Below are 25,006 nucleotides of genomic sequence, written 5' to 3' on the forward strand. Positions count from 1 at the left end.
TATCCATTCATCAGTCAATGAACATTTGGGCTTTCTCCATAATTTGCTATTGCTGATAATGCTGCTATAAACATCAGGGTGCATGTGCCCCTTCCAAACAGTATTTTTGTATCCTTTAGGTAAATACCTGGTGGTGATTGCTGGATAACAGGGTAGGTCTATTTTTAAGTTTCTGAGGAGCCCCCATACTGTTTTCCAGAGTGGTGGAACACTATTGATTTTTAAAATAAAGTAGGGATAATTCTTCAATAAATTACTTTGAACAATATAATTCTGATAACATCTTATTAGTCAAAGCACATGAGCATTTACATTTTTAAAGCTATTAAAATTTATAAAGTATTCCATTAGATCACATCATAATTGACTAATGAAGACTGGACCATTTGTTTTCTATCCCACTATAATAATTTTAAGGAAAAGTATTCTTCTCTTTTTTTCTTTTAAACCAAGAAGCACTTTTGTATTCAGGTTTCCTAGTTATCATAGTGACTATATTTTTAAGTCATTCACAATAAATGTGTTACTGGAGATAGAATACTGCAGAACTTTTCATACTACAACAGATTTTCTCAAATATAAATTTACCTTGTGGTCACAGATCACCTGATCATATCAGGTGTATGCTGTGAAAGGAAGGGAAAAAGTAGTCAAAATTCCAGTAAAAATAAGAAAAGGCAGTATTACCTACATCCAGAATTTCTTCTGAATAACAATACTGATATCCATCCTGCCACAAACATCTGAAATGATTTGACAGCATAAAAAACAAAGGAAAATTAATGAATTGCAGTAAAATACCACTTTTTCACACTGTGAAGATTTTCTATAATCTCCAAATATTTTCTGTCCATGGATTTAAGAAACTCCACTACACCAATTTTCTCATTTCCTGCTAAAACCAAATCTTTACTCTCTGAAACTACATAAATTTCTTTAGGAATGTCTGCTTCTTATCTGGAATACAGTTTAGGAACAACCTCCCATGGGCATAAAACATATTACAACAATGAAAGAATATTACCTTAAACAACTTCCCACATTCTAGGACAGGGAATCCTTTAGGATTCATCATCTCTCTTAACTCATTTCACACTCTCCAAGTGAACTTTCTAAAATGCAAATCTGATCCTCTTCCAATTCATCAATGTCGATCCATAGCCCAATTTTTGAGGTTCCCATCCTTTGGAAATACAGTGTATGCTGTGCATAATCTTGCCCTTGACCTAATTTCAAAAACCTATACTCAACCATATATACCTACCTACATCTCTTACACTGGCCACTCCAAAACAACTTCCATTTCCCTCTCAAAATCCCCATATCCTTATATCCCCCTCCTTATATCCATTAAATTAGGCTGTCGCTTCTTAATCTCTGCACTACTGATGTTTTGAACCAGCTCATTCTTTGCTGTGGAGGGAAGTCCTGTGCACTGTAAGATATTTAGCAGCATCCCTAGCCTCTACCCATTAGATACCAGTACACATTCTACCAGACAGTCACTGGATCTCTAGATGCCTCAATACTCACAAGCCCCTTAAGAACAAAGTTCTCTCAGGGCACCTGGGTGGCTCAGTCAGTTAAGCGTTTGACTTTAGCTCAGGTCATGATCTCACACCTCATGAGTTCAACCCCAGCACTGGGCTCTGTGCTGACAGGTCAGAGTCTGGAGCCTGCTTCAGATTCTGTCTCCATCTCTCTCTGCCCCTCCGTGACTCATGCTCTCTGTCTCTCAAAAATAAGTAAAAACCGGGATTCACGGGCAAGATGGTGGCTTAGGAGGACGCTGGGCTCACCGCACGTCCTGCTGATCACTTAGATTCCACCTACACCTGCCTAAATAACCCAGAAAACCGCCAGAGGATTAGCAGAACGGAGTCGCTGGAGCCAAACGCAGACGGGAGGCCCACGGAAGAGGGTAGGAAGGGCGGCGAGGCGGTGCGCGCTCCACGGACTGGCGGGAGGGAGCCGGAGCGGAGGGGCGGCTCGCCGGCCAAGCAGAGCCCCCGAGTCTGAGCGGAGGGCGGCTCGCCGGCCAAGCAGAGCCCCCGAGTCTGGCTTGCAAAAGCGGAGGGGCCTGACGGACTGTGTTCCGACAGCAAGCGCGACTTAGCGTCTGGGAGGTCATAAGTTAACAGCTCTGCTCAGAAAGCGGGAAGGCTGGAGGACAAAGGGAGGGAGAGCTGCTGAGCCCCCTGACGACAGAGCTCAGTTTGGTGGGGAACAAAGGCGCTCGCCAGCGCCATCTCCCCCGCCCATCCCCCAGCCAAAATCCCAAAGAGAACCAGTTCCTGCCAGGGAACTTGCTCGCTCCGCGCAAACACCCAACTCTGTGCTTCTGTGGAGCCAAACCTCCGGCAGCGGATCTGACTCCCTCCCGCTGCCACAGGGCCCCTCCTGAAGAGGATTACCTAAGGAGAAGCGATCTAAGCCTGCCCCTCCTGCCCCTATGCACCTTGCCTACCCAACCCGGCTAATACGCCAGATCCCCAGCATCACAAGCCTGGCAGTGTGCAAGTAGCCCAGACGGGCCACACCACCCCACAGTGAATCCCACCCCTAGGAGAGGGGAAGAGAAGGCACACACCAGTCTGACTGTGGCCCCAGCGGTGGGCTGGGGGCAGACATCAGGTCTGACTGCGGCCCCGCCCACCAACTCCAGTTATACACCACAGCACAGGGGAAGTGGCCTGCAGGTCCTCACCACGCCAGGGACTATCCAAAATGACCAAGCAGAAGAATTCCCCTCAGAAGAATCTCCAGGAAATAACAACAGCTAATGAGCTGATCAAAAAGGATTTAAATAATATAACAGAAAGTGAATTTAGAATAATAGTCATAAAATTAATCGCTGGGCTTGAAAACAGTATACAGGACAGCAGAGAATCTCTTGCTACAGAGATCAAGGGACTAAGGAACAGTCACGAGGAGCTGAAAAACGCTTTAAACGAAATGCGTAACAAAATGGAAACCACCACAGCTCGGCTTAAAGAGGCAGAGGAGAGAATAGGTGAACTAGAAGATAAAGTTATGGAAAAAGAGGAAGCTGAGAAAAAGAGAGATAAAAAAATCCAGGAGTATGAGGGGAAAATTAGAGAACTAAGTGATACACTAAAAAGAAATAATATACGCATAATTGGTATCCCAGAGGAGGAAGAGAGAGGGAAAGGTGCTGAAGGGGTACTTGAAGAAATAATAGCTGAGAACTTCCCTGAACTGGGGAAGGAAAAAGGCATTGAAATCCAAGAGGCACAGAGAACTCCCTTCAGGCGTAACTTGAATCGATCTTCTGCACGACATATCATAGGGAAACTGGCAAAATACAAGGATAAAGAGAAAATTCTGAAAGCAGCAAGGGGTAAACGTGCCCTCACATATAAAGGGAGACCTATAAGACTCGTGACTGATCTCTCTTTTGAAACTTGGCAGGCCAGAAAGAATTGGCACGAGATTTTCAGGGTGCTAGACAGAAAAAATATGCAGCCGAGAATCCTTTATCCAGCAAGTCTGTCATTTAGAATAGAAGGAGAGATAAAGGTCTTCGCAAACAAACAAAAACTGAAGGAATTCGTCACCACTAAACCAGCCCTACAAGAGATCCTAAGGGGGACCCTGTGAGACAAAGTCCCAGAGACATCACTACAAGCATAAAACATACAGACATCACAATGACTCTAAACCCGTATCTTTCTATAATAACACTGAATGTAAATGGATTAAATGCGCCAACCAAAAGACATAGGGTATCAGAATGGATAAAAAAACAAGACCCATCTATTTGCTGTCTACAAGAGACTCATTTTAGACCTGAGGACACCTTTAGATTGAGAGTGAGGGGATGGAGAACTATTTATCATGCGACTGGAAGCCAAAAGAAAGCTGGAGTAGCCATACTTATATCAGACAAACTAGACTTTAAATTAAAGGCTGTAACAAGAGATGAAGAAGGACATTATATAATAGTTACAGGGTCTATCCATCAGGAAGAGCTAACAATTATAAATGTCTATGCGCCGAATACCGGAGCCCCCAAATATATAAAACAATTACTCATAAACATAAGCAACCTTATTGATAAGAATATGGTAACTGCAGGGGACTTTAACACCCCACTTACAGAAATGGACAGATCATCTAGACACACGGTCAATAAAGAAACAAGGGCCCTGAATGAGACATTGGATCAGATGGACTTGACAGATATATTTAGAACTCTGCATCCCAAAGCAACAGAATATACTTTCTTCTCGAGTGCACATGGAACATTCTCCAAGATAGATCATATACTGGGTCACAAAACAGCCCTTCATAAGTTTACAAGAATTGAAATTATACCATGCATACTTTCAGACCACAATGCTATGAAGCTTGAAATCAACCACAGAAAAAAGTCTGGAAAACCTCCAAAGGCATGGAGGTTAAAGAACACCCTACTAACGAATGAGTGGGTCAACCAGGCAATTAGACAAGAAATTAAAAAATATATGGAAACAAACGAAAATGAAAATACAACAATCCAAACGCTTTGGGACGCAGCGAAGGCAGTCCTGAGAGGAAAATACATTGCAATCCAGGCCTATCTCAAGAAACAAGAAAAATCCCAAATACAAAATCTAACAGCACACCTCAAGGAACTAGAAGCAGAACAGCAAAGGCAGCCTAAACCCAGCAGAAGAAGAGAAATAATAAAGATCAGAGCAGAAATAAACAATATAGAATCTAAAAAAACTGTAGAGCAGATCAACGAAACCAAGAGTTGGTTTTTTGAAAAAATAAACAAAATTGACAAACCTCTAGCCAGGCTTCTCAAAAAGAAAAGGGAAATGACCCAAATAGATAAAATCATGAATGAAAATGGAATTATTACAACCAATCCCTCAGAGATACAAACAATTATCAGGGAATACTATGAAAAATTATATGCCAACAAATTGGACAACCTGGAAGAAATGGACAAATTCCTGAACACCCACACTCTTCCAAAACTCAACCAGGAGGAAATAGAAAGCTTGAACAGACCCATAACCAGCGAAGAAATTGAATCAGTTATCAAAAATCTCCCAACAAATAAGAGTCCAGGACCAGATGGCTTCCCAGGGGAGTTCTACCAGACGTTTAAAGCAGAGATAATACCTATCCTTCTCAAGCTATTCCAAGAAATAGAAAGGGAAGGAAAACTTCCAGACTCATTCTATGAAGCCAGTATTACTTTGATTCCTAAACCAGACAGAGACCCAGTAAAAAAAGAGAACTACAGGCCAATATCCCTGATGAATATGGATGCAAAAATTCTCAATAAGATACTAGCAAATCGAATTCAACGGCATATAAAAAGAATTATTCACCATGATCAAGTGGGATTCATTCCTGGGATGCAGGGCTGGTTCAACATTCGCAAATCAATCAACGTGATACATCACATTAACACAAAAAAAGAGAAGAACCATATGATCCTGTCAATCAATGCAGAAAAGGCCTTTGACAAAATCCAGCACCCTTTCTTAATAAAAACCCTTGAGAAAGTCGTGATAGAAGGAACATACTTAAAGATCATAAAAGCCATTTATGAAAAGCCCACAGCTAACATCATCCTCAACGGGGAAAAACTGAGAGCTTTTTCCCTGAGATCAGGAACACAAGGATGCCCACTCTCACCGCTGCTGTTTAACATAGTGCTGGAAGTTCTAGCATCAGCAATCAGACAACAAAAGGAAATCAAAGGCATCAAAATTGGCAAAGATGAAGTCAAGCTTCCGCTTTTTGCAGATGACATGATATTATACATGGAAAATCCGATAGACTCCACCAAAAGTCTACTAGAACTGATACAGGAATTCAGCAAAGTTGCAGGATACAAAATCAATGTACAGAAATCAGTTGCATTCTTATACACTAACAATGAAGCAACAGAAAGACAAATAAAGAAACTGATCCCATTCACAATTGCACCAAGAAGCATAAAATACCTAGGAATAAATCTAACCAAAGATGTAAAGGATCTGTATGCTGAAAACTATAGAAAGCTTATGAAGGAAATTGAAGAAGATTTAAAGAAATGGAAAGACATTCCCTGCTCATGGATTGGAAAAATAAATATTGTCAAAATGTCAATACTACCCAAAGCTATCTACACATTCAATGCAATCCCAATCAAAATTGCACCAGCATTCTTCTCGAAACTAGAACAAGCAATCCTAAAATTCATATGGAACCACAAAAGGCCCCGAATAGCCAAAGGAATTTTGAAGAAGAAGACCAAAGCAGGAGGCATCACAATCCCAGACTTTAGCCTCTACTACAAAGCTGTCATCATCAAGACAGCATGGTATTGGCACAAAAACAGACACATAGACCAATGGAATAGAATAGAAACCCCAGAACTAGACCCACAAACGTATGGCCAACTCATCTTTGACAAAGCAGGAAAGAACATCCAATGGAAAAAAGACAGCCTCTTTAACAAATGGTGCTGGGAGAACTGGACAGCAACATGCAGAAGGTTGAAACTAGACCACTTTCTCACACCATTCACAAAAATAAACTCCAAATGGATAAAGGACCTGAATGTGAGACAGGAAACCATCAAAACCTTAGAGGAGAAAGCAGGAAAAGACCTCTCTGACCTCAGCCGTAGCAATCTCTTACTCGACACATCCCCAAAGGCAAGGGAATTAAAAGCAAAAGTGAATTACTGGGACCTTATGAAGATAAAAAGCTTCTGCACAGCAAAGGAAACAACCAACAAAACTAAAAGGCAACCAACGGAACGGGAAAAGATATTCGCAAATGACATATCGGACAAAGGGCTAGTATCCAAAATCTATAAAGAGCTCACCAAACTCCACACCCGAAAAACAAATAACCCAGTGAAGAAATGGGCAGAAAACATGAATAGACACTTCTCTAAAGTAGACATCCAGATGGCCAACAGGCACATGAAAAGATGTTCAGCGTCGCTCCTCATCAGGGAAATACAAATCAAAACCACACTCAGGTATCACCTCACGCCAGTCAGAGTGGCCAAAATGAACAAATCAGGAGACTATAGATGCTGGAGAGGATGTGGAGAAACGGGAACCCTCTTGCACTGTTGGTGGGAATGCAAATTGGTGCAGCCGCTCTGGAAAGCAGTGTGGAGGTTCCTCAGAAAATTAAAAATAGACCTACCCTATGACCCAGCAATAGCACTGCTAGGGATTTATCCAAGGGATACAGGAGTACTGATGCATAGGGCCACTTGTACCCCAATGTTCATAGCAGCACTCTCAACAATAGCCAAATTATGGAAAGAGCCTAAATGTCCATCAACTGATGAAAGGATAAAGAAATTGTGGTTCATATACACAATGGAATATTACGTGGCAATGAGAAAAAATGAAATATGGCCTTTTGTAGCAACGTGGATGGAACTGGAGAGTGTGATGCTAAGTGAAATAAGCCATACAGAGAAAGACAGATACCATATGGTTTCACTCTTATGTGGACCCTGAGAAACTTAACAGGAACCCATGGGGGAGGGGAAGGAAAAAAAAAAAAAAAACAGGTTAGAGTGGGAGAGAGCCAAAGCATAAGAGACTCTTAAAAACTGAGAACAAACTGAGGGTTGATGGGGGGTGGGAGGGAGGAGAGGGTGGGTGATGGGTATTGAGGAGGGCACCTTTTGGGATGAGCACTGGGTGTTGTATGGAAACCAATTTGTCAATAAATTTCATATAAAAAAAATAAATAAAATAAAATAAAATAAAATAAAATAAGTAAAAACCTTTAAAAAATTTAAAAAAAAAAAAGAGGACACCTGAGAACAGGAGACCTGGAGTAATCACTGGGATACAGAATTGTTTTGGTGTTTTTGTTTGCCACAAAGTCTAATCATGACCCTGACAGGGTTCCCTATAAACCTTACTCTATGTATCCTTAAATATGTCAAAAAGACACAGGATCTAACTTGCAAATGGTTCCATAGACCAAATCTAGGACATCTTGAGTTACTAAATGAAAATAAACTCTTCATCATGTGAAGGTGAACAGAAGTTTTGAGAAAAGTCTAAGAAGCTCTTTGGAGCTAAGTCTAAAGATTAAAGTAAATAATCATGCTACATAACTGATTCTGGAAAATCATTAAAAATGATTATAAAGTGATAAATCTGATCTTCCTTTGAATCTTGATAACAAGTTCTGAGAGTAAATAGAAAAATGCCTGGAGCAAAGGCAGACATAAATGCACTATCATATGCAAGATGTCTAACTGACATCAAAGGACTAGAGTTCGTTGGGTATGCAATATAGCATTCCTTGCAGAGATGTCACCATATGCCTCCCTCAGGGTGATCACAGAATTAAATGACAACATGTGTAAATAGTCTGCCACAATATTTGGCACTAAGGGTTAGTCCCATCGTTAAAAAAAATCTTTAATGACATTCCCCATTGCCTAAGTGTGAAATTTGTGTCATTCAATATTAGAGTGTGACTGTGTGTCATAGGAAATGAGTATGTTTAAATCAAATTTCAATTTTCATTTTCTGACTCTGATGCACCCAACCAGCTCCTCAGGGCACAATCACACTGACCACAACCCTCTTAAATCCTAGAGGCTAAACTAGTGATTAAGACATTGACTGGTGCCGCCTGGGCAGGAATGATCTGGCGGTGAAAATCAATTTTAAAACTTCTAGAAAAGTTTCAAAATTTTATTTTTTATCTACATGTAAAAATCTTGGCTACTATATTAAGTGAAAATGTTAAAATCTGGATTAAGTTGCCTAATGAGACTTCCACAAGTATCCATTTGCACAACTTTTGCTTTCCATTTCACAACGATATGTGTCAACCATATTTTACTTCTAAAAATATATACCATAAGTGATACTACAGACTAGGCGTTTAATAAACTTAATCCTTCAGAAACACAACCATGTAACCTAATGTCAGTTTCATTAAGTACCCAGACACAGATATTTAAATACCTTCCATAACTCATAACTTAAATGGCATTTTAATGACTTAGTATGTGGGCAAACAAAGAATGATATTTTCAAATATAATCAAACGTCTTCATGCTCATATTTAGCGAAACTTGCCATAAACCATCACAAAACAAAGAAAATTTTAAATAAAACTTGTATTATTTCAAGTCTTGGGAAGAGCCTGAAATGCGCAAGGAAAAGCAGAATGCTCCTTCTGGGTAAACGCTGCTTCATTGCAACAGTCCTTGGGCTCTGAAAATTAAACTTCTGTGGAGGCGAACCTCTAATGACTATGGAGCTTTCCAACACTTTGTGCTGCGAGTCTGGCAGCTGCATCACACTACAATTAAAATATTCTAAAAATACAACGAGAGAATATTCATGAAAGCTAGTCTTACTGAAGTATGGTGCTCTTCCTCACTTAAAAAAAATATTATAAGAGGTTAACTTTTAAGTCCAGAAAATTGCACAGGATTACAAAAAAAGGAAATACAGACTCTAGCCCTATTTTTCTCCATGAAGCAATTTTTAAATTAGATTCAATTAGTTCCTCTTCTATAAGGCATCATCCTAAGAATATGGATGACCAGGGTCAAGCCTAACTTTTGCTCTCTAGAAAAATCCATGGTCATAAGGCTGAAAATAAAAACTTCCCTAAAGTGAAGAGAGTAAAACAGGCCAAAGTAGAGGTTTATGAACTGCTCTGTGGTCCGTAAACAAGCAGATTACAAAGAAAATGTTGATGAGGCTTTAACTGGAAGAGAAGAACCCAAGATTCCAACTGGTTCTCAAAAGCTATCACAAGCCCCCAAAGATTTCTCATCTATAAAATTAGCAGGCTGGACTAAATAATTTCCTAAATAAGCTACACATTCTAAAACACTACACTGACTTTGCACCTGTCTTTGTTTTTACCAAAAGGCACGATGAATGACCCTTTCTCAGAATCTAATCAACTGGTAATCACTGGTAGAAATTGTGATTAGCAGATATTCATGATAAATTACAAAAACAAAACAAATCCAAAAGTTATCGATGACCACCAAAAGCCAACAATTAACTTTACAAAGCATCTATTTCAAATAATCTCCTTGAGTTAATTCTGAATCAAAATATCACAAAGCAAAAAGTTACATGAATTCACTAAATACTAGAAACATATCCATGGGATTTTTGGCATCTATGCAAAGGTTATAAAGCAAACATTGAATGAAGTGATAGATTTTTTAGTTCAAGATTAAGACAACATAGTACCAAAATAAGGGTTATTAGATTAAAAAGAATAATCTCTCCCTACTAAACTTAACATTTTCAGGACTAGTTGGCCAGCACCTGCCTCTGGTATAAAACTTTATACACAAGTCAACTGGCTTTTCTTGTTAAACTACCTTCCAGAACAGAAAGTATCCAAGTTGGAGGTGGAGGCTTTTCCAAGGAATTTGGAAGAACGTGCGTTTTCCATGCAACAAATTAAGTATGTGCATTCAGCTTGGCTGTCATGTCTGGTCTTTTTATAAGTCTCTCCTAGCTACAGAAATACTGGGGCACATGCTGGTGGCATTGCCAACTAGGACAACTGTTTGTCTACAGTTTTGATAGTATCGCTGTCTCTCAAACCCCAAAATACTTGAGCCTCTTCCAGTAACCTACCTCGAGGAATCTACACCAAGGAAAGGAAATGATCCAGAACATGTTAAATCTATAAACAGCAAGATGACTAGAGGATAAGAGAATGAGAAACTGGAAATGATCCAAATGCCTAGCAATAGGTTAAATAAATCATGGTATGTCTAGCCAATTGAATATAATTTAGTCATTTATGTATGAAATATGAAGATTATGTAGCAACATAGAAGAGTATGATCAATAAGTGAAAAAAGCAGGATACATGATTACACGTAAAAACCATGTTATGTAAAAAGTATGTGTACATATGTATTTAAATTGCATTAACAAAACTGGTATTAGCAGTTCGCTTTAGGAAGTAGAGTGAGGCTGGGCAAGAAGGGCAAATGTGAAAAGAAAAGAAACTTTCACTCTTTGCATTTCTTTCAATTGTTTGTAAAGGAGTTCAAACAAATCACCCCAAAATGTACAACTTTGGCACGAAGATTATTTCCAGCTGAAAACAATCAAGGCCTAAAAGGCTCAGGAAGAAACTTTGACCTTCCCTCCAACATCTGCCTGAAAAAAAATGTAGATCTAGGACCTGCACCAGGAAGGGAATTATCACCCTATGTAACGACAGTATAATATGAACTAGGTATGGTACACAGGAAGGAACCCAGCAAGGCCTGCTTGATCAAAGTCCTCTATATGCCACTGTTTCTAGGTGGCCCAGCAAACATTTGTTTACCAAGCACTGACTCTTTCCATTCTTCCTGTGAATTGCCTTCCTTCCGTTTGAAGCTTGGACTCCTATTCCCTTCTCCTCAGGTCCAGAATGATATTATATATCTCATGTTGCCTGTTTTTGGAATCACATTTTTTTTCTTCTTTTTTCTCCCTTTTTTTTTTAAATTGAGGTGTAAGTTACATAAAGTACACAAATATTAAGCAAACAACCTGATAAATATTTCCATTTGTGTATCCCTCTGTTAACTACCATTCAGATCAAGCTATAAAGCATTTCTAACACCACAGCAGACTCACTTACCCATCCCACTAGTAATAACATCCTGAAAAATAACTATTAATTCTCATCTCTATCACAATGGATTAATGTGGGGTTTTTTGGAAGGTAATTTTTTTTTATTGAAGTATCATTAACATACAGTGTTATATTTCTTAAATTTTTTTTAATGTTTGTTTGTTTTTGAGAGACAGACCATGAGCAGGGGAGGGGCAGAGAGAGACAGACAGAGAGAATCTGAAGCAGGCTCCAGGCTCTGAGCTGTCAGCACAGACATAGGGCTTGAACTCATGAGCCGTGAGATCATGATCTGAGCCACCCAGGCACCCCAGCATAAAGTGTTAAATTAGTTTCAAGTGTACAACACAATGATTCAACAATTCCATACAGTAACTTAGTGCTCATCAAGATAAGCATATTCTTGATTTCCTTTATCTATTGCATCCCTGCCCCCCAACTACCTCCCCCCTCCTCTGGCCACCATCAGGTTTGTTCTCTATATTTAACAGTCTGTTTCTTATATTTCTTTTGTTTTAAGTCCCACATAAGAGTGAAGTCAAACTGTGTTTGTCTTTCTCTGACTTATTTCATTTAGCCTTATACCCTCTAGGTCCATCCTGAAATCTCATGTCTAAGTGAACTGTCTATATGTACAAAATTAAACATGATTTTCTCGTGTTAATTTGTCTCATGTAAATTTTATTCTTAGACCAGCCAGAAGAACATTAAAAGAGAAAATTTTTTTCCTCCCCAACATCTGAATTTTCCAATAGAAATGTATGGACTTTACTTGGGTAATTTTCTCTTAAGGAAAAAAAATGTATATAAAAATATGGGTAGGATACTCAATGGTATTAAAAATAATGTTAAAATGTAAGATTGTACATTTACTTTTCCTATTTTTTCTATATTTTCAGCAATGTCATATTCTTTAATTAAAAAAATTAAATCTATGAAATAACTCTAGAAGTCATCTTTTTGTCAAGCATATAATTACTCCTTAACCTTTTTTTCCATTTTTCAGATCCTATTCAAAGAATAATCTTGTCATATAATCTATAATTACACAGAATGCATTGCAGATAAACCCCAGGTAAAAGTGTATCACTCTAAAACCTAAAAAAAATTTTTTTTTTAATCTGAAATAACCTGATTAGCTTATTAGTTCTTTGTCTTATCCCGCATCTTTATCACTAAAGGCTTTCACAGAGCTTGACCATGGAGGCTTACAGCACAGCAGTGAAGTGTGTATGTGTATGTTGGTGGAGAGGGGCTGGAACATACTTCCTGGGTGTGAATTCTAGCTCCACCACCAGCTGCGTGATTTTGAATGGTTACTTTGTTTTAATTTCTCCAATGTAAAATGGGAATTGTAATACCAAACTCTCAAGATTGTTGTGAGGACTAGTGGAGAAGACTAATATAAAGCACTAATGCCTGCTGTAGTAAGCTACTAGCTTTAATCTATTAGCTACTTAAGCTGTTAGCTATTATTCTAAGCATTCTAAAATATGAAACAAAATCTATTTTTAACAATTATTATAACCATTGCAAAATACATTTATAACAAAAACACAATGAATCTAACACAATTTTATGATCCATGCATTACTCCAGCTTAGACATCCAAGGATAAATAAGGAAAGAAAAGAGTTTGCAATGATGACATTTTTATCTCAGCTACACTTTACATTGCATAATTCATTGCAAGCTGAAATTGTTTTCCTTAAACATCTCTTCTTCTCCTGATTTGCAACTGCAGTGACTACTAACAGGATTTTAGTGTTTTCCTCCAGCTTTCCATTAAAAGGGAGAAAATATTATTTAAGGTCAGGGGAAACTGTTTATACAAAGGATACCAGAATGCCAAAACACAAACTTTACTTCAACAAAAAAATAAGAGGGATATCTGCTTCTTTCTTTCTTCCCACTATTTATATCACTCTTTGAAAAGAGGGTTCATTAAATCAAAAACTAAGATTAACCCCCCCGCCCCTCCTTAAAATCTGCTTACATTCGGGGATCAAAGAACAAATGAATGTTTTCTCTTCCTATGCCTAGACTTCCTCCAGTTCTGAAAAATCCTACTAGTTACTCTTACTCTATTGATTCCTGATTGGGATAAATTAAATCAGGGCTACTCACACTGTATAGATAAAGATGTATCTAATAAGACAAAACACAGTCATCTAGATTTCTATTATCTACAAAAAGAAATGCATGCAGTGGGAGCAGTGGGAGAATTAATACCAAACTCTGTCCTCATCTACTTCAAGGAAAAAATATACCAGGATTAAATGAAGCACAGAAAATATTTAAAAACAGATATCAACCATTTGATTTTCATGTAGCAATTTTTGAGGGAAAAAATGCTGTAAATAAGAATGGTCAGGTCTATTACAAAGAAGTGAACTTTCACTAGAAGCTGTCATGCCAGAAAGGGTACAAAAAGAAGTTATTATTCATATAATTGCATCCATGAAATAATTAAACTTTTTAAAAAGTGATGGCGGAAATCTTCATAAACCCTAAGATGAGTGATAAGAGGACGGTACTCCAAGGGTTGTCATGATCCCCAAAGAGGATCTACTGCATGTGTGTAATCCTCAGACTGGCAGTGGTCCCAAAGTCTGGAAGTATTTTACCCCCAAGCATCAACTGCTAGCAATTTCTGAGTCTGCTTTGCCTCTGTCCATGACAAGAATCAACTTGTTCCAAAATTCTACTAAATATGTTTCTTTTATGTTAAAACTCTGCTGTTTCTGGGAAAGCTAAAAGCTAGAATTTTTTACACATGTGGACAAAAGCTATATTTGGACCTTTCATTCTCTTAACAGAATAAAAACAGTTATAAAGAACTCCCCCCTGCTGCAGTTTATTATAAGAAAGTAACTCTTTTGAAAAAATGTTAAAAGTAAACCTTATTCTCCTACTCAATTCTTTTAACTTAAAAGTTCAAGGTTTTATTTAAAAAATAAGAGTAAAGCATTTAATCTAAATTAACTCCAAGTTTAAAAAAAACTACTTAAGAGGAAAATAGTCATGACTTCTATTTACAGATAATTTTTTCTAGTCACTTCATCTATAAGCACATACATTGTGCATTTCTTCAAAAAAATCGATAACATCACTTTTAAGTATTAAATACTTAAAATCCCACAAGACTAAATCATTATTTCTTAGATTTCTCTTGAAATACATGTAAAACCATTTGGGACATCTTTATTTAATTCCCCTGTGAAACTGTAGTGCCCAACTGCATGTTAGCATCATACAACAAAGACTATAAACCATATCATGCTGACACACGTGCCTCAACTAGATAAGAAGTAGACAGACTAACTATGAGAACACCTTTAAGTTCTGAAATAAAGTTTAGCATGTGGCCTAAATGGTAACAAAGGTAACAATCCAACAAGTCTTTCTTTTTGAATCATTTCACTTACTTGACACCATGATTTTTGAATCTTAGCAGTATTGACCTCTTGGACCCCAGCAAATTATGCTGTGTGTGTTCTGTGCAGTGTAAGATGGTTAGCAGCATTCCTGGCCTCTCCCCACTTGCTACACGCCAGGGAATCCTCATGCCCAGGCATGGCATCAAAAAAGGATTCCCATTCAATGAATGGGTGACAGATGGTAATCACTTATTCTGGTGAGTACTGTGTAATGTACTCAATTATCAAATCTCTATGCTGTACACCTGAAACTAATATAAGATTGTATGTCAACAGTACTTCAATAGTAAAAATTAAAAAAAAAAAAAGACTCCAGTCTAAATGTCGCCTAGAGATGAAATTGTACCCAGTTGAGAACCACCAAGAGTTAACGTGGATAAAATCCTAAAATATTACTTTATTTGAAGTGATTTTATAAGGAGATATAAAATGCATGAGTTATATGTACTAGTCAAGTCTACCTTGTAAATGAAATCAATACTACTAGGAAGATGTGATAATCCATTTTGATGGAAGAGAAGATCCAAGGGACATTGTTTTAACAATAATGCTACTGGCACATGACGCTTTAATCAAGAAAGACTTCAAGCCCACAAAAGATAACCAGGGCCCCTTAAGACTCTAGCATAGGTATCAGGATGAGATCAGTGACTGTTCATGATGAACTGCCTATAAATTGTTACTCTATCCTTGTGTTAAATATCAGATCAATGTAAGATGAAAAAAAACCGCACCTGAGCAGAAGTAACCAGATAAGGCAGACAGCCTAAAATTTTGTGTGGGGACAACTTATTAACAGATCTAGGTTCCTTTCTCGTTCCTTTCTTTTCACCTAAATGAAGCTGTCCTCTTCTTGAAAATGTTCAGAGAACAGATTGTTTTACATGCCCACAGAGAAATCATTTTATAGGTGTGTCTGGATGGCTCAGTAGGTTAAGCGTCTGACTCTGGATTTCAGCTCAGGTCATGATCTTGCTGTTCATGAGATCAAGCCCCATGTCAGGCTCTGTGATGACAGCACGGAGCCTGCTTAGGATTCTCTCTCTTCCTCCCTCTCTGCTCCTTCCCCTCTCCCCTCTCTTTCAAAATACATCCATTTTTAAAAAAGAAATCATTTTATAAAATCAAATCAAAATGAACACTGATCAAAGATTTGCATTAACCTTAAGCATAAGACAAATTTCCTACACTACTTCAAAGCAAGAAATAAAAGTTCTCATTATAACACATATTAGCCAAAAATCAGACTTCAAGTTTTAAATAGCAAATCAACCTATAGCACAGGTGTTGGATCAGCATGCCAAGAAAACTATAGCTTTTAAGGATACCTGGAATTCTGAAAATATGACACCTAAAAATTGTGTCTATCAAAAGTAAAATCTATCATTTTTCCAGAGAAGTACTTTATTTGAAAGTTTAAAGATATCTTCTTTCTTTGCACATGGGAAGTAATGTTGTAAGTTCTATATAGTGACAAAAGTGATTCATGTAACATTTTATAGTCATATGCTAAAATTTCAAAGATTAACTCAGAATGTTTTCATTTTACAACTGATTGAAATCAGTCTTTGTTTTCCTTCTCAGTGCTTAAGTTTTTGCTTCTAAGAAGACATGAGAAAGTCTGCTTAGAAATCAGAACAGCATATACTGGATTTCTGAGGGCAACTATAATCATGTTTCCTTCTGAATTAGTTTTTTATAAATCTCCCTCTTCTTTTCTTTCTTACACAAAATTGAAAACATACTACAGAGGTTTTTTTTCTTGCTTTTTCCACTCAACATTTTCCCAGGTCTTTATAAATATTCCCCCAAATATAATTTTCAATGGCCGCTACATATGAATTCTATGGTATTATTATTTAGCTCTTTTCTACATTAGGGATCTTAAGTTGTTTTGAATCCTTTGCTTTTATTGCTGAAATGAAAATTCTTATACATAATCATGTTTGCATCTCAGGTTATTTGGGATAAATTCCTAGAAGTTAATTTATCAATTCAAATAGTAAGAACATTGTAAAGTTGTACAAAACAAATTGCTTTCCGTAAAGATTATAAAATTTATACTTCCAACATTCTTTGAAAATGCCAATTCGCTCCATATTCAAAAAAAGTAAATTTTCTTTAAAAACCTGTCAATTTTAAATATCAAAAATACTATCTCAGTGCTTTAATTCATTTTTTAGTGAGATTGAACTCTTTTATACTCAGTATTTATAATTCTATCTTTTCAAGTTGTTGTCTTTTATCTATCTTGCCATTGCAGTGTTGTTTTTTCCCTATTCAACTACTATAACTCAATACAAAGGATCTAAATCTTGCTAATGACATCTGTAAATTTTTATTTTGTAAGTTGTCTAGCCAACCTTTCCCCTTGTGATTTTCCCGCAATTTTTATGCTTAGGAACTCCTTTCTCATTTCAACCTAACTATTGACATATTTTCTTTTAGTTCTTTTGTTTCATTTGATGTCTATATTTTTAAAACACTTGGAATTTATTTTTGGTATGGAATCAGGATGATGACTTAATATCTGGTAGCATAAGAGCCCATTAATCATTATTTACAAAATTTTCTGCCTCTTTTTCCAGATTAGCTATTGAAATCACTTGGGTAGTCCTCCCCCCACCAGAAAAAAAATCTCATTTAGGTTCTTACTGAAATTGCAATTAAATTATAAATAAAAAATAGGGAGAATACATAGAAGAATGTTGAATACTGGGGCTGTCAGGCAATTACCTCATACCTATTATAGAAATACTTCCAATATCTCATTTGTTTACCACTACATAAGCTTTTTGTGTCAGGTGGTAGTTTTTAGAAGTGTATTAGAGATTTCACTGTCCATTTTTATTACTGATTTTTTTTATAAATATTTATTTTTGAGAGAGAGAGAACATGTGGGTATGCATGCGGAGTGGGCAGAGAGATAGGGATCAGAGGTTCTGAAGCCAGCTCCCCACTTATAGCAGACAGCCCAACACAGGGCTTGAACTCACGAACCGCGAGATCATGACCTGAGCTGAAGTTGGATGCTCAACCAACTGAGCCACCCAGGTGCCCCTATTACTAAATCTTTAGCTAAATATTAATTTTGTATTTTGTCAAATACCTTTATAACCATTTTGGGATTACATGTGCCTTTATGCTTTATCCTCTAGATCTCATGTATAAACAGGTTTCTTAACAGTGATCCATTCTTTAATTCCTGTCATTAAGTCCAGCTCTTAGTAGTGTAGTATTTTTTAATATGTGGGTAATTTGGGGTTGCTTGTGCTTTAGTTAACATTTTTACATACTGATATATCTAGTCTGGAGCTTCTTTGAAGGTAATTTTTTAGATAATTATTAACATTTCAATGATCACCCATTTCAATTAGATGTTCAACTTCCGTATTTTACTTCCATTTTCCCTGAAAAATGTTCATTTGGAGATTTTCAATCTCAATTTTTAAAACCTCATCTGCATTTACTGTTTATATGCCATTCAGGTTTTTTAATTTTGCACATTTATGGCTTTCATTTTTCTTTTTGTTAGGGGTCTTAAATGTTTGTCTCTGTTTCCTGTCTTCCTGTGTCAACCAAGAATTAGTTATTTAACTTGCCACATCTTTATTTTACTTTAATTAATTTTCACTCACTTGCACAATGAGTCTTGTCTTGTGCCATGCTGTTAACTCAATTTGTAAAGTGTCTGTTGCCATTCATACAATGAACCTTGGGCAGGCTGCTATGAAAGGTCATGTCTTCCAATCGCCAATTTAATTAATTAGAAAAGTCACTATTAGCTCAACATAATCTGCTGGAATTTTTAGAACCTAGTTTTTAAATTCTGTTAATGTTTCAAGAAAAAATCAGCTAACTAGGTGTTAGGAATCTGGTGTTAGGAAATTAGAAAACTACCTTCTTGCATTTTTTCTAGAAGGCACTGCTCCAATGTTTTAGTTTCAGCACTATATGAGCTAAACACTTCAGAGTAAATTAAGTGTGCTATAGGGAAGAAACAAAAGGGAATGAAGAAACAAATTTAATGCTGGAAACTATAATGTTCAATAAAATGTAAATACAAACAATTTACCTTTATTGAAATTAGGAAAAAAATATACTTCAGAAGCCACATGTTTCTTTTTAGGAATGATAATCTGATTGTGGCAAAACTCAGTATTCATGCATTCTTCAGATTTGCCCAATTTTTCTTCTTTTTTTAAGTTTATTTATTTTGAGAGAGAGAGCATGCACAGGCAAGAGATGGGCAGAGAGAGAGTAAGAAAGAGAATCCCAAGCTGGCTCCACAGGGTCAGATCCTGATCTCACGAACCATGAGATCATGGCCTGAGCTGAAGAGCTGGATGCTCAACCAACTGAGCCACCTGGGCACTATGCCTAATTTTTCTTCTTTAGCCCATTAGATTTCCTGATATATTGTTACCATAATTTGGCTTTCACTTTCCTGTGTAATTTTTGTATATTTTTCAGAAATGCTGATTAATTACCTCCATGGTGCTCCATGAAACTCACATAGACATTCCTATCAAAATACTTTTTTGAAATGCATTTTCAACATTATATATAGGTGAGGAGAAAAGGTTTCTCCTTTCTAGGCTTTTCTAACATTTCTAAAAATGTTAAATATCCTTAATTTGGACTCCTACAAGTTACCAAACCCATAAATGACTCTACTAGTCAACAGGTGTTCTTATTCTTAGAAAACCTTCCACTTAATATAGGAAGCCTCTTCAACTTCTACTCTTCCCTCAGAAGTTTACATTTCCCTAGCCCCCCAAAAATGATTAATCCAATTAAAAAACGGGCAGAAGACATGAACAGATAACTTTTCCAAAGAAGATGTATAAATGACCAATGGACACATGAAAAAATGCTCAACATCACTCATCACCAGGGAAATACAAATCAAGACCACGATGAGATACGACCTCATACCTGTCAGAATGGCTAAAATTAACAGCACAAGAAACAACAGGTATTGTTAAGGATGCAGAGAAAGAGGAACCTTCCTGCACTGTTGGTGGGAATGCAAACTGGTGCAGCCACTCTGGAAAATAGTATGGAGGGTCCTCATAAAGTTAAAAATAGAACTAGCCTATGATTCAGCAATTGTACTACTAGGTATTTACCCAAATACAAAAATACTAATTCAAAGGAATACATGCACCCTGATGTTTAGAGCAGCATTATCAACAACAGCCAAATACGGAAACAGCTCGTGTCTGTCAATAAACGAATGAATAAAGAAGATATGGTATAAGTATACATATACTTATACACAAACATATATATACATGTATACATATATATACACATACACAATAAAATATCATTCCACCATAAAAAAGAATGAAATCTTGCCATTTGCAATAACATGGTTATAGCTAGAGAGTATTATGCTAAGTGAAATAAGCCAGTCAGTGAAAGAAATACCATATGACTCCACATATGAGTGAAATCAGAGTCTTCTATAAGACTCTGGACTACTTATTGTCAAATATGTAACTACCATGATACAGGGAGACTTTAAAAGTAAGACGGAGAGCTGGGGGGGCTAGTGAACATCTTACCTGCTTTCCGTCCAGCGTGCAGAGCCTCTTGACCACTCCTGAATCTAGTTTAATGGCTTCGGTGATATCTGTCAAGACCTGTTCAAATGAATGAGCAGTCTTCTTATTTAGAAGGATCCTCACGGCTTTTCTAGGCTTCACTCCACTTCGAATCACGGTCACCAATTTCGGTTTGATGAAATCTTTACTTTCCTTCACTTCACTTTTCACCGAGGGGGGAGCAGCCAAGGCTCGGGATGTCCCACCCTTGATGTTCACAGACCAGTTCGGATTAATATTTTTGGTGTAATCAACTTTACGAAATGGTTCGTTTGATGCACACACGTAACTCTCACCTAAAAAAACAAACACCAGTTATATTAGCATAATTATCCTCACCACAGAAGCACTGTATCTTAAGAACAAATGGAGACCCATTAAGTGAACTCTGAAACCTAACAGGTTCGCTGGAAGGGGATTCACATCCTTTTCCTTTGGCATTCTGTCCACCTTTCTCTCTATTTAAACATCTAGATTGGTTTTGAGAGAGAGAATAACACACATTACGAAGTGAAAAGCACAGGACAAATGAAACAAGAGAGATTTGGGCTTTATTCTGATCAAATATGTCACCCCGAATAACTCCTCTGCACTTTGGTTCTCAAGATCACTGTCTATAAATTCAAGTTGTTGAATCAGATGAATTCTAGAGTACTTTCTAATTCCAAAAGCTATTAACCATTTTAATTTTTTTTTAATCTCATTCTGGAACAAATAATATATTCACACAAAGAAATAAAACTATTTTTCTCCTTCCAATTACAGATTTCAGTCCTAATTGAAGAATGATTACTCCATCCTCACATAGCTGTCTAAAATATATTTAGTCATAAGATCATTTACTCAATGAAGTACTGCAAAAACGAAGGAAGAGTTTTGACAGCTCAAAGGAATATACTTCAGGCATTTTTTTTTTCTTAACTAAAGAATGTGAATTTAGAATAGTTCAAATAGACAGCCTTTTCTATATTCACTTAAATGGGAAAGGATATTAAGCATTTTAAAATGATGTGTTCCTTATTCATGCAGCCTTCTGCCTAATTCTTATTAAGTAAAATACAAAAACTATAATATTTGTTGATTAGCTTACCAAGTCAATGTTCATTAATTTTAAGTTCCAAAATTACAGGTTGAAAAATAATTTTTATAATTATATGTTGAAAACCATAATTCATAATTATATGTTTAAAATCATAATTTTTCTTTCAGGAAACCCAGAAGTCACCCAATCCTTTTATTCTCACCTTTCTGGCATACAAGAGGACTACACTGTAAAATTTTCTCTAATATACCTTCTAACTCAAAAAGAATCCAGTATTTTTTCTCATTTTCAGTGTAACAGTCTCACTCTTAATAATTATATGACATCAGTCTTAACGTTCATGCTTAAAACAAAAATAGTCAAAATAGTGAAGAGGAATTCCTGAGAAAAACCTACTAATATAAATATTTAACATCCTATTATTTAGGATGTTCTTAAAATTCTGATTAATGGAGAACTTGAAGACTCCCAAAGGCACACAAACAATTCAGTAACAGATCAGGCATATAAGAAGGGTCTAAAAAGAGGAGTAACATCTTCTATCTAACGGTATAACGAGGCCACTGTCCAACTAGGGAACCAGCCACAGGCTTTAATGCTGCTTCCACACCAGTAGTCTGAAAGCCAGCCCAACCATCTCCATTCAGTTAGAGATTTTTCATCTCTGTAGGTTTATCTAAATCACTTTTCACAGTGTAATCATCTGGGGAAGTGGTATGTAATTTCAAATACACGCATAAATTTCGTAAAATAGAACTATATACCACATGCATGTATTTATGAGCAAAAATACTTATGATTTTGCTTTAATTTTATGGAGAACACAAGTCTCACATTGAAAAGCTCTATTTTTACCAACAATAAAAAACTTAATGGTATGTTCTGATTCAAAATATTAAGAGGAAGAAAAGGAAATTTCAGCAAGAGACTGTTTTGTCTTTTTTTTTTTTAAGGGGAGGGAGAAGTCAGCTGGGGAAAAGCCTTTCCCAGTATAAATGAAAAAAACAATGGCAAAGAGAAACAAAACAAGAGCATGTTTAGTATGTCAGATTTCCTTGATCAACCTAGTCCCTGCACAGTTGACGTATCAACCAAGCAAACTGCCTTTGAAATTCGTCTGTATTTTGCCTCTTTACACAGGTTCAGGATGCCAGAATGAAAACAGGTAGAGGAAGTCTGTCTTTTAACTTGTGTATGTGTGGTTACGCGTACATTTTAATTCCCTCCTTCTCTCCCTTTTTTGCTTCATAATGTTTCAGTTAAGAACTTGTAGAGGTACCTGAGTGGCTCAGTCAGTTAAGGGACTGACTTCAGCTCAGGTCATGATCTCATGGTTTGTGAGTTTGAACTCCACATCAGACTCTGCATTGACAGCGCAAAGCCTGCTTTGAATACTGTCTCCCTCTCTCTGCCTCGGTCTCTCTCTCAAAAATAAACATTAAAAACAAAACAAAACAAAACTTGTAGATCAGGGGCACCTGGGGGGCTCAGTCAGTCAAGTGTCTGACTCAAGCTCAGCTCAGATCTTGATCTTGAGGTTGTGAGTTCAGGCCCCACATTGGGCTCCACACTGGGCATAGAGCCTATTTAAAAAACAAAGACTGGGGCGCCTGGGTGGCGCAGTCGGTTAAGCGTCCAACTTCAGCCAGGTCACGATCTCGGGTCCGGGAGTTCGAGCCCCGCGTCAGGCTCTGGGCTGATGGCTCAGAGCCTGGAGCCTGTTTCCGATTCTGTGTCTCCCTCTCTCTCTGCCCCTCCCCCGTTCATGCTCTGTCTCTCTCTGTCCCAAAAATAAATAAACGTTGAAAAAAATAAATAAATAAAAATAAAAAATAAATAAAAAACAAAGACTTGTAGATCAGTTCTATAATATATAAAGTTTTGAACCAGCAAACGCCTGCTAGACAGAGCCTCACCCCTTCCTTGTACGCATGGCAGACAAATAACAGTCCACAGAGTGTTCTTCAGTTAGGCCTGGACTCTTCCTCATAATATGCAAGGAGTACCTACTATGCGCTAGCTCACATGCTAAATGCTGACATAATAAGATACCCACTTTGGCATTCTTGGTATACAACATTTCAGCAGCAAGGTTTAAGACAGGTAAACCTGTGTTTCTGTATACTGGGCACATAAAGCCCTATAGTACAGATGTCATACTTTGATAACAATAGCCACCAAGATACCTAGGCTAGTTTCCCTTGCTATGTCCCCACCCTGATTAAACAGTCTCTGATTGTAATTTTTTCACTTCCATATTTGTCTATCAGGAGAGAATATGGTGACAAAAGAATTTAAGATTTTGGTTCCTTGGCCAGTTAGAGCTCTTGCTGTTAACCAAACAATAAATTATTATTCTGTTAGGTACTAAGCACCCACAAGATTGCTTAGAAGCAATCAGCCTCCCCTCAACCAGATTCATGCTACTGTAGAGATTCTGGTTTAAGATTTGTTACCTTCCTGCCAACTTGTCACCTCCCCCTACCTCCCCGTCCTGGCGAGGAATATCACTTCCTGCTAAAAGTACTTAGTTAGAAACCTACACACCATTCTTCACTCTTCTGGTTTCCCTACATGCTACATTCTGACATCAAGTTCTGTCCTATTTTCTAAATAGTTCTCAAAATGTCCACTCTCTGTGTCCTGACCACCACCTACTTTCTACTTGGATCAGTTCAAGAATCTTGTGTTTTCTGCTGACTCCCCAATAATGTAACAAATGGCAGTACATCTTATGCTATTAATACACCTGAAAAAGTACATCCTGAAGTAATGAGTTTTGATATACCGATAAAATACATATTCTGAAAAGATTTTTTTTTAATTTTTTTTAACGTTTATTTATTTTTGAGACAGAGAGAGACAGAGCATGAACGGGGGAGGGGCAGAGAGAGAGGGAGACACAGAATCGGAAGCAGGCTCCAGGCTCTGAGCCATCAGCCCAGAGCCAGACGCGGGGCTTGAACTCACGGACAGCGAGATCGTGACCTGAGCTGAAGTCGGACGCTTAACCGACTGAGCCACCCAGGTGCCCCTGAAAAGATTTTTTAAAATTTGCCAATACGTACTAAAACCACACTTACCCAACAAGGAAAAGATAAGCATAAGAGTTAAACTAAGATATAAATGTGTATGTATACATATATCATATATGGACATATGAAAAATAAAGAAGTCCCTGAAGTCCACAACAGATCTGACATTAACAGCGATCTTGACATTATTACAAGCTGGTCTAATGCTCACAGACAGACCTATGTTCTTCCCTGGGATATAAGCTCACAGAATATATC

At 37.3% G+C, this 25,006-nt stretch overlaps 1 protein-coding gene across 13 annotated transcripts in view; it reads right to left on the minus strand.

Annotated features, from left to right (window-relative positions):
• DCLK2 (doublecortin like kinase 2) overlaps positions 1–25,006 on the minus strand; it is a 162,863-nt gene that overhangs the window by 121,069 nt on the left and 16,788 nt on the right. For all 13 annotated transcript variants that reach the window (XM_019828866.3, XM_011281625.4, XM_011281624.4 and 10 more), the window contains exon 2: positions 20,633–20,967. In XM_019828866.3, coding sequence (XP_019684425.1) covers positions 20,633–20,967 — 335 coding nt within the window. The remainder of the gene's footprint in view (positions 1–20,632; positions 20,968–25,006) is intronic.

Source organism: Felis catus, chromosome B1, assembly GCF_018350175.1.
Source record: "Felis catus isolate Fca126 chromosome B1, F.catus_Fca126_mat1.0, whole genome shotgun sequence".
NCBI lineage: Eukaryota > Metazoa > Chordata > Mammalia > Carnivora > Felidae > Felis > Felis catus.